Raw genomic sequence first — 11,455 nt, forward strand, 5'->3', positions numbered from 1 at the left:
TACAAAAATAAGTTATAGACTTTAATATTAACAAATCGAAATTCAAAATTATCTTCGAATTTATTTTAATTTTAAATCCAATATTATAATCTCTACAACTACTACAAATTATTTTGTACTTTCGTTTTAAATATTACCCGGGTTTGAAATATATTGTTAGTTTTAAGATTCTAATTTCAAAATTTTGTTATCGTTTCTATTTATATTATATCTTACATAAATAAGTATATGTGATGGATAGTTATAAAATTGATCACGCACTCAAATTTCACTTAACATATTTAAGGTCAGTGGAGGTTAATGCTTCGAATATGGTAATTCTAAACATTTTTGGTATATGATTAACCATTAATTTATAATTAATAGTCCATATTAATAATAATGATTTAACTAAAATATATTATTTTTATATACATTTGAATTTTGACTATATTGTTACATTTAAACAACTTAATCTAATTGTGTTTATTAAGGTTAATAAGTTAAGGACCATATACAACATATACAATATACAATATTGTATATCTATAAAAAATATCCTTGGTAATTGTATACAATCTATAATATATATATATATATATATATATATATATATATATATACAAAATTCAAATTAACTTTCCGGTAATTGTATGCATGTTTGGTATATGATTTAGACTTAATTTTATAATAATGATAATGAATAGTGATTTGACTATAATTTTCAACTTTATATGAATTTTACAAAAATAAGTTATAGACTTTAATATTAACATATCGAAATTCAAAATTATATTCCAATCTATTTCAATTTTAAATCCAATATTATAATCTCTACAACTACTACGAATTATTTCGTACTTTCGTTTTAAATATTACCCGGGTTTGAAATATATTGTTAGTTCAAATACTATCAAATGGAACAATATTGAACAATATTGAAATATATCATTTATTTATAAGTACAACATTTGCATTTGATTAAATTTATATTATGTTACATATATATTATGTTTTAAATATGTTCCACCGTGTGTAACACGGGCACTATCTTAAATCAATATTATAATTTATATTTCTTTTAAGAGATTTGAATCACTTGAATCTTGCTAATGTTTGAAAAAAATGACACATTTAGATCTGGAAAATGAAGTTAGCGAGAATATAAAATGGTTGTTATAACGTGAGAATTATGAGTCATTTGGGCTATGCCCTAGTTTGTAAATCAAGCAAGCCGAGCTTGACCTAATTACACAGTTGAACTCATTGGGTCGGCTAAATCCATGGGTATGAGATTTGGCAAAATATTGCTTGTTTAACTAAGCACTTTTGTAATGACATAGGATTGATTGGAATAGATGAGTTATTTTATTATTATTATTATGTGAATTGAAGATTCTATTTAACTACAAACCACCCATGGGTCCCTCCCACCTTTGCACTTTTAACATATATATATATATATATATATATATATATATATATATATATCTTTTAATTAATAATAATTTCATTCATCAAACCTTTTCTTTTCCCCTAAAATTATTATATCTACTAATTTCATCTTCTGACCAAATAATATCAACCCTCCAGAATCAACAAACTCAGATTCATCTTTATCAATTTCATCATTTACGCTTGCGTTTTTATTCAAATTCAAAAAAAAAAAAAAAACCAATTCGCAATTTAGGGTTTCTTGAAGTTGAATTTTGTTGTTCGTTGGAGGAATCTTCAATTTGAGGGTTATTGATTCTTGTTCTGTAAGTATTATTATTATTATTATTATTATTATTGTTATTATCAAGGCAGAATAGGTCATAATAGTAAGGTTGTTATTGTTATTGTTATTTGAATTTTGAAGAGGGTGAGAATGAAAAGAGGGAAAGATGATGATAAAAAAATGGGGCCAATGTTTCCAAGGCTTCATGTGAATGACACAGACAAAGGAGGTCCAAGGGCACCTCCTAGAAACAAAATGGCTCTCTATGAACAACTCACTATCCCTTCACAAACCTTCAATGCTGCTCGCCTCCCCTCCTCTTCAAATCCGGTCGGTTACATATAAATTTTTAGCTTTGGTTTGAAGTTATGCGTGTCGATTCCTTTCCGACCATATATGTATTTATTGCCTACCTAAATGTTGCTGCAATGCTTGACTTTGCCTAAAGGATCACCCTTCAAAAACGGTATACAAAAGGACTCAAATTGATACTATAAATGTGGATTGTATTAAATTATCTAGGAGGTTGCATGGATTAAAATACACTTTGGGTGACTTTTAATCAAACCGTTTTACTTTTATCTATTTTTATTTATTTGACTCATTTGAGATTTAATAAGTAAACTAGTTGAGATTGATGCCTCTAAATATTTATAAGTTTGTTATAACACTGCATGTTATGTATGAAAATTGTGGGTCCACCGATTAGTTTATGATGTTGGAAGTTATTTTAGGGTTTTGTCTAAATTTTATTAAGGGGCCAGGCTTTTTAATGGATAAATGGGCTGGAACTGTTATATCAATTTGTAGTACTGTTTTTGTTGCCTTGCCCTGCTTGCGGCGCACACATATAATGTATATATGTGTGAACCCTCGAGTGGGAAAAATTGAAATTGCACTAATTTTGACGTTATTTTACTAATCTCGTGAAAATAACGTTAAAAGTGACGGAAGGTTAATCAGGCATCATGTGGTGGCGTTAATAGCCAAAAGACAAGGGTACATGCACAAATCGGCCGGTGTCCCGATGGTTGAGTGTTATGTGCCTTATGTCCAAGGCTTGATGCAAAACTACTATCGAGCCGGGGGTCTCACCGGAAGCAGCCTCTCTATTTCTACGGGGTAGAGGTAAGGCTGTCTACTTCTTACCCTCCTCAGACCCTACCATAGCTTTGCTATTGGTGGGATATACTGAGTATGATGATGATGATGATGATGATGATGATGATGATGATGAGTACTGTTTTTGTTGTTTTATATGATATAAGTGATAGAGTCTATAATACTAATAGTAGTTGTTTATTAGTTTAAGGAATAAAATTTTGATGTTGATTTTACAATTAAATGCATACAGTAAAATTAGATACTCATTTGTTTTGAATTTAGCTTGATGGGACAACAGGATGCGTATATTTTAGCCATGTTTCAATACTTTAGTATTTTTTAAATAATGAGCGCATCAAATACGTGATGCGCTCGCATTACGCATCTCCCGTCAGATTTTTGGGCATAATGGATAGCACAATTTAAAACCAAGATAGTAACTTATGTGAGATATTTAACTTTGTATACATTAAATTATTAGTTAGTAACATATGCGCAATTTCAATCATATCTTATCTTAAAATATTGTTTTATAATTCCTACATCTTCATTATAACCATTTAATTTTTCCTTAATTTAACTCGTTTAGTACACAGGTTTTTAACTTAGTCTTACATTATACACATATTGGGATATAGAACAAGTTGATAACTTGATTTAGTGTTCAGTTATGTCAAATTAATAATCACATTATGGGCGGGAAATCCTTAAATTACTTGAATGATGACCAATAATTTAATTGTTTTCATATTATTTAGATTACCATGAATGAAAGGGGCACGTATTCTTCATTTCAACAATCTTCTTCAAATCACCCAATCAGGAAGCCCGAAGCTCGCCAATCCGATTTCAACAACCACCGTGTGCAACAAGAACATAAAAGGAGACAAGAATAAGACGACTTTACGGTTCCAATCTTTGACCAACAATCTGGGACAAGTCAAAATCATCAAAATAGGGAAAACTATCACAATGCTAAACAAAACAATAATAAGTTTCAAAAAGAGAACCCTCAAGAATTTGCTGTATCTACCTCAAATCAACCGCCTCGACAAAATATTAAAGCTTCATTGAAGGAGACAAATAATAGGAGGAATGTAAGGGATAGTCGAGATGACTCGCAGGCAGATAACACTTTGTGGGGTGATAGTGTGTTAAACGAGGCGTCTAAAGCAAGTCCTGTTAAGGGAAGTTCAAAAAGAAGGTTTGAGAAGCCCTAATGATGGTGATGCGGTTTCAGAGAATTCGATGGTTGATTCGATTTGCGGAGTTGATATATCTCCTGATGACGTTGTCGGGATTATTGGTCAAAAACATTTTTGGAAGGCAAGAAGAGCTATTGTCAAGTAAGTTCTTTTCTTCATCAAATTTTAGGGTTTGACGTCACAGACTTACAGCATTGTTTTTGGCATGTTACCAGGTCATTTGATCTTGAATGGAAGTATTTATATTGGTTAGTTTGCATAACTTTAGAAGTTCTAAAAAAGTAACCAACTTGGGAAATATTATGACTGAAATTTAATTTGAAAACTTTATTAGGGATAATGTTTTGGGTCAGTTTTGCACCTTTCTCTTCTTAGTCTACATTATTTGTTAAATTTGTTGGTTTCAAACTAACAAAATCATTGATGCTCAGTTTAATTTGCCATCAATTTTATTTATTTATTTTTCTCATTTTATATGGGCAAATATGCGACTTTAATTTGAAGTTTACAAGAAAGTGTCCTTTGTGAATAGATTAAAAAACCCTAAGTTCCTATAATACGCTGACTGTGTTTGAGCGCGTCTCATTTTGTTTACATTTGTTTGCAGCCAACAAAGAGTGTTTGCTGTCCAAGTGTTTGAGCTCCACAGATTGATAAAGGTAAGTCGAGTCAACTACCTATTTTGTTTTTAACTAATATCCCTGAATTATCACTCTTTTTCTCATACAATTCTTTCAGTCAAAATTGTCGGGCCATCTTACCATTTTGCTTAGAGGTGGCGGGTCAACTGGCTGGGTAACGGGTCAAAATGGAAATTTTGGTACGGTTGGTTGACCCGGAAAACATTTTGTGCTTTTTTTAAGCATTTAGCGTGTCAAATTTAGTTACGTAAATTACTAATCTAATAGTAATTTAATTTTTAACTATGTATAACAACTATTTTATAGTTAATATTTAAAAAAATGGGTCTTTATGAATCAATTTAGGGTTATGATTAACCACCTATGTTTAGCGTTTTTCTTTTATGGCAATTTCATATAAGTCAAAAACATTTAAAATTTCATATTTTTCCCATTTTTATTAAGTACAATTTATAAAATGGCCACCAAAAGTATCTCCAATCAAGAAAATCCCAATAGAGTATATTACGAAATCCACAATCGATACGCCTAAGAACATAAAAGACCTTGAGAAATCGAACGACGACATGGAATTCTCAGCCGAGAATGCCGTTGGCAAGGTGTCTCTATCTTCTGTGCAAAATGGCAGTCAGACAACAAACTGCAGACCGTTTGGCGGGCACCCGTTGCCGTCTGATCAAAATATGGGCTCTTGGAATTTTAACCCCAGTGGTTGATTCCTGTTATGTCTCCATCTGAAGGACTTGTTTACAAACCATACCCTGCTCCTGGGTTCATGAACCCGGTTTATGGTGGATGTGGTCCTCTTGGTTCCATGCCTGGGCCTGGTAAAGTCTTCTTTGACTTTTGTTTTTTTCCTCAACTACATGCCTTCTTTATTTTAATGTTTGCGATTTTTATAGAAACTTTTACTTGGGGGATGGGTCGGTTTTGGCCTTATACCGGACCGAAAACCGGAAATTCGGTTATTTAGTTTTTAAAACCGTTCTGTTTCCATTTTTTTTGGTTTTACTATTTATGCTTGAAATATTTGGGCTGAACAAAAAATTTGGCCTAATTAATTTGTTACTTAATGATTAATTGATTATTATACATTTTTTAAGTTTTGAAAACCGTTAGGTTTAGGTTTTTTTGGTTTGAGTCAGTTTGGTTTTGGGCTTTTTACTATCTGGACTTTAAATCTTTGGACCGAAAAAAAAAAGAATTTGGCCCATGATTAAGAATGCGGCCTAAATCTTGTTATTTAATGATTAATTGATTATTATACATTTGGGCTAAAATATTTGGGTTACACTATTTATCAAGTCCTTATAAATTACCCAACATCCAAATTGTATTTCCATAATTTCGGTTCAGCTTTTTTGGTTTTAATTACATGCAAAACTGAAGCCAAACGAAAAATCGGTTTTTACGAAAACATAAAACCAAACCATTTGTTTTTGTTTAGGTCCAGTTACATCAGTCAGGGATTGGTTTTTCCAGTTTCATGCACACCCCTAATTTTTAGACCAGTTTTGGAGAATTGAAGTCACTGAACTTGTTTAAATACATGTACTTGTGAATTTTAAAAAACAACGTTTACGAACACAAGTTTAAATAAGTTTTAAGGACCTCAATATACGGTATGCTGGCTTTGTGATTTTAACAAGCTAATTTTTAAAATTTTGAATACTAAGCAGGATATAATATGCCAAGCTATGGTGCATCACCTTCACATCATCATCACCATCATTATTATGAAGGGTACTTAGGGGTTAACCCGTTCACCCCACTCCCGGCTAGCCATGGCTACTTCCCTTCTTACGGTATGCAAATGGCTAACACATTGGTCTCAAGCTCCACCACAGTCGAGCCAATCAAGCCCTTCAACCAAGGCTCAACGAACGTTCAAACCGAGAAAAACGGGCGTGCAGTCGTTCCAAACACTGTCATGAATAATGTTAATATTTCTTCTAAATATACCGAGGTCCAAGCCAGTACCGCAAGCAGTCAAAGCGATAAAACAAAAGACCAAAACGCCCTTCCTCTTTTTCCAACCTCTCCTCCTCCTTCCTGTCCTGCCTGTGAACCACCTCGGGTTGTTGAAACAGTGGGCCTGCCTCGTGTTATTAGAGTTGTACCTCATAATGCACGGTCAGCAACTGCATCTGTTGCAAGGATTTTCCAGTCCATACAAGAGGAAAGAAAGCAGCATGATTCGGGTTAGATTGCGCTTGTGTTGGAAGACCGGCTGGTGTTGTACTTTGTGCTTCTGTGATTGTAACTTCTGTCTTAATGCCGTGATTGTTAAATACAACAGAATGTATGTATATGTATATAAATGTATGTATGTATGTATGTATGTATGCAAAGAGTATGACATAAAGTGGTAGGCATTGTTTTATATGTATGTAAGCATGCTTGCTTCAAGTTTTTGTTGTAGGCATTGTTTTGAAGCTTTACACATGATGGAATGCTTGCTTTATATTTTGGTTCAAATTAAGCAACTTTTTTGTTCCAGGTCTGTCATTATATAAGGCTACGGGGTTGTTTCGAAATCTTTTACTAAATCATTAAGAGACCTAAATTGATTAAGAGGTAGCCTCGGAATCATTTAGCATGTCCCTAAAACTTAACCATTAAGAGGCTAATAAAACGGCCCATAAGTCCGGCAAACTAAAATTAAGTGGGCAGTGGTTACGGTCACGGGTATGAACAAAATGAGTTTGGATGGAAATGGGCCATACCCACATATGGCATATATATTTACACATACATACACTGGATCACACACATTCATGCATAAGATGCATAAATAACTAGATTACTAAGGTGAAGTTGGCTGCAGCGGTGGTGGTGGCAGTGGGTATGACTAAGAGGTGTTGTCGGGATGGCGGATACAGAGCGTCGAGTGGGTGGTGAAGACAAACAATCGTCATGATGATACTAACCCCTTTGGACCTTTCCGTCAACAAATTTTATTATATTTGTCCTCTTTGATCTGTTTTCTAGTTAAAGTAAACCCAAATTTGAGCTTGACCCAAAATAACCAATATACGTATTACATTTGCCCAAATCAACTAATTCTTAAAATGGGTGATATTTGAAGTTCAGTAAAATTGAAGATAATGATCTTAGTACACCAAAAGGCATGATATGATAGCAGAGTATGTCACAAGCCAATTGTTTAAGATACATGTCGATCTGAAAAGGAGTTCAATGTTTGGGTGCATAATCACTTATATTTATCTTATTATGGCACTGCAACTGATTTTTTTAATATACATATGCAGGAGCATATAACTGATTATAATATTCCATACAGACGATATACATGCATATAAATATAAAGCTATGCACGATTGAAGACTAACAAGTAACAACATATACATATATTTGATAGTTGGCAGATTTAAGCATACGGGTCGACCAATATTTGAAGAATCAAGAACATCATGCTGTGAAACCTCTGCTAAGTGAACTCCAAGGGTTTGAGGGGAAGGTGACACAAGCTTGTGATGACGCAGCAGCCATCTGCTCATTCGTAACTCCAGAGTTGCACAAATTAGCAATGGACCGCATATGTTTCATACCGTATTGTGATAAGGATCCACAATGTGTCTCAAACGTCCTCACCTACACAACACGAACATAATATGTAAAAAGTTTGCTTCCAACACCAAACCAAGAGAGATGGTTTATAGGCTTACAAATGTTTTAAGGCAGGTCCAGTCATCAACTAAAGGCTTTCCAGCTGATCTAACCGTGTTTAGCACCTCGGGACCCTTTTCTAAACCAAACAGAACCTTGCCAATGAGTTGTATGCTGCTGTCTATGTGCATTCTGTGAGACATTGCTTCCATAAACTTTTTCTGAGCCTCGGTTTTACTATCAGAACCTTCTGGAGCCGTTTGATACTGTCACAATATTTATAGATTAATGAAGTGAATGACGAATAAAGAAGGAAATAATAAAGCTCGGGTTAACAAACCTTATGCCAGAAATGTAAAAGATCAGCATCACGTTGGTTAACAGCTTTCGGTGACCGAAATATGGCGTTTTCTTCAATAAAAGTTAAATTTTCATTCGCAGGGTTTGTACCCATATACATGTAAAGATTATCTATGCTAAGTGGCAAGTCCCCATATTGCATCACATGTGATCCATAATAAGAGTTATCACTTGCGGTCCTTTTCTTAACCTGCAAAAATTAATAAATCAATGACACTAAATGAGTAAACTATTATTCATTAAAAACACTCTGCGTTTGTCATTTTAAGAAACCAAACTCATGTTCTTACCAGTTTATACTGCTGCTTGATCGTTTCTGTTCGCAGGTTATGTACATCACTGTAAGCAATAACAGAATCAATTAATAAGCAAGAGGGATACGACAAATGAGTACCCTTGCTAAATTAGTTAAAGGGTATAATGGTAATTTGACATACCAATCTTCCATCCAGGCGACACTATACAAGTCACCCAAACACGTGGAATACTCGGGTGGTGGGCTAGGATAATCCCCAGGGCAATACGTACCCCAGCTGTTCTCATCCGGGCCAGAGGCGGTGGTTGCATATATATTTAAACCTTGAGGAAGAAGACCCTCAAATATGCTTCCAGACTCGCAGGCTTCGAGGTAAAACACCAAGCTTTTGTATGTTCCAGAAGCATGTTTTTGTTTCAATACATCATTAAGATCATTTGCATACAAGTAAGGATTTGTTGGCATCCCTGATAACATTTACAAAAATTGCCACAAAATATCAGTAAACTGATATAGATATTTCAGTTTTTAAAAAAATCTGTCACTAACCAAGCACACCGGGACCACCGTGGTCCGTGTAGTAAATGAAGATCCGGTCATTTGGACCGCTGTCCACAACCTTGCCACTTCCGCCTTTAACTTTAGTTTTATCTCCAACCAAAACAGCAAAAAAGTTGTCAACAGTCACATAATCCCCGGTGTAATCCTGGCTCACGCAATTGTGACACGTCAGAAACAAAATTATTAAATTTTGGTAGTTGTAAATTGGTAAGTGTGGAACACAAACCTTTGGTACTCCATGGTACACATCATCTCCATCCGGGCTGTTAATGATGACTCCTTGTCTGGGATTATTTGGATTGTAGGCGATGTCGTCGTACATGAATACAACAATGTTTTCGTCCTTGAGGCCACCGGATTTCAGGATTTGATATGCATGGCATACATCAGCCTGTAGCAAACAAAGAATGGTACTTCAATAAATTTAGTACAGTCAAAAACAGACCATGAATTGCTATTAGCTAGAGAAATTAATATAGGCAAGAAATTGCTATATGTAATCATGAACTCATAATATATAAATTTTATTAAAAATAATTTACAATTTATTTCCTACATCCTAACCTTTTTTTTAGTGTTTCTGTCTTAATTTCCATCAATTACACTAGTCTCATAACCAGGCCGAGACTGAGAACCAGATACATAACCGGTTCGGTTGAGCTTATTTAAACCAGCCAATTGCCTGGTTGGATCGGTGGACCGAACCATTCGGATTTCAACTTTTTTATTTTTTTTTCTCCCAAAATCTCATTTACTATTATTTGTCCGGGATTAATCCCAACGGAATAAATGTTTTCGAACGTTCAACATATTTCCCCCAGTAATCTTACACGTATTTTCCATGTCATTGAAAAGTTTATATTTTGTTTTAATTATCTATATATAACTCTCAAATTATTTATGACATCATCCGACCGATCATAGTGAAGCTTGAAAACCATGATCAAGTAGCAACAAAACACGCAACATATTCGCCAATAAAAAAAAGTCAAAAGAAAAAAAAACATGTAACATGAATTTTAGTAATGATCACCTGATGTCTGTAGTTCCCGTAACCGTTAGATCCGGCGATCAAGACCGCCCATCTGGTACCAACGGAGTCATGCTTTTCCGACGGCAACCGGATAAAATCATCAGCCAGTTCACGCCCGTTGACTAACACCATGATCGATAGAACAATTAGCGTGATCAGGTGACGATGCATCTTCACAATATTCTCTTAATATTTACAAATTACAATACAAACAGTGTGTGCATATATATAAGAGAGATAGATGATATGTGTATGGCCACTACGGCACCAATCAGAGAGTTATGCTGCAGATTATTCGGTACAACCGGTTAATGCTTATGCTTCAAATAGATTTTTATAATTTTTAGTTGTTGTTTTTCTTTTTCTGTTTTTCTTTTAATAATGTTTTGAGAGACTCTTCTTAAGACGAGATATAAAGTGTTTATACTGATTTTGACTCCACGTGTCTGACTTAATTAAAAACATCATCAAGAAATAAACATATCATTTGAGAAAGGTTTATAACCTTAGACCATAAGCTCTCAAGTAGAGGTGACAAAAAAAAACTAGTTAACCGAACCGAAAATCAAACTGAAACCGACCCGAAACTGATTATGTAGAAACCGATTTAGAACTGATTGAGACTCTAGGTTTGAAACTATTTGTATTTCTCTTCACTTAAATTGGTTCCAAACCAGTTAACCGAACATATGTCGATCAAGAAGCGGTAAAGAGCTAATTATAATTTGGTCAAGAAATCAGTTTCAACTTGAAAAAAAAAATAAAAAAATCATAAACTGATTTAGAGTATTAAACCAGTTTGTGAACCCAAATCTTAGCCATTAGCTTCAAATCATTGTAATTTATAATTACTTTAGGGGCCTTAGTTTTGGTCGTATGACAGTTTGGTCCCTCATGAGTCATGACTATGAGGTATGAAGCGTGGGGACACAATGAATATTCTAAAGATCATCTTGATTTAAGGGC

The 11,455-nt window shown here is 34.1% G+C and overlaps 1 protein-coding gene and 1 pseudogene across 2 annotated transcripts; one reads left to right on the top strand and one right to left on the bottom strand.

Annotated features, from left to right (window-relative positions):
* The first annotated feature begins 1,840 nt into the window (after positions 1 to 1,840).
* LOC143529644 (protein EARLY FLOWERING 3-like) lies at positions 1,841 to 7,058 on the top strand (annotated as a pseudogene). Its single transcript, XR_013134702.1, has 5 exons — positions 1,841 to 2,029; positions 3,562 to 4,149; positions 4,616 to 4,692; positions 5,094 to 5,476; positions 6,329 to 7,058. The product of XR_013134702.1 is annotated as a protein EARLY FLOWERING 3-like (transcript).
* Positions 7,059 to 7,853: 795 nt separating this feature from the next.
* LOC143529645 (vacuolar-processing enzyme-like) lies at positions 7,854 to 10,692 on the bottom strand. Its single transcript, XM_077025394.1, has 8 exons — positions 10,490 to 10,692; positions 9,683 to 9,847; positions 9,445 to 9,601; positions 9,077 to 9,362; positions 8,930 to 8,978; positions 8,620 to 8,829; positions 8,339 to 8,545; positions 7,854 to 8,264 (listed from the first exon to the last, which is right to left on the bottom strand). Exons 1-8 carry the CDS (start codon positions 10,658 to 10,660, stop codon positions 8,082 to 8,084), a joined length of 1,428 nt encoding a protein of 475 aa, XP_076881509.1. The 5' UTR covers positions 10,661 to 10,692; the 3' UTR covers positions 7,854 to 8,081.
* Positions 10,693 to 11,455: the final 763 nt, after the last annotated feature.

The sequence above is a fragment of the Bidens hawaiensis genome, unplaced genomic scaffold, assembly GCF_021521415.1.
Source record: "Bidens hawaiensis isolate Kalapana, Puna unplaced genomic scaffold, B.hawaiensis_p1.1 tig00008633_1, whole genome shotgun sequence".
NCBI lineage: Eukaryota > Viridiplantae > Streptophyta > Magnoliopsida > Asterales > Asteraceae > Bidens > Bidens hawaiensis.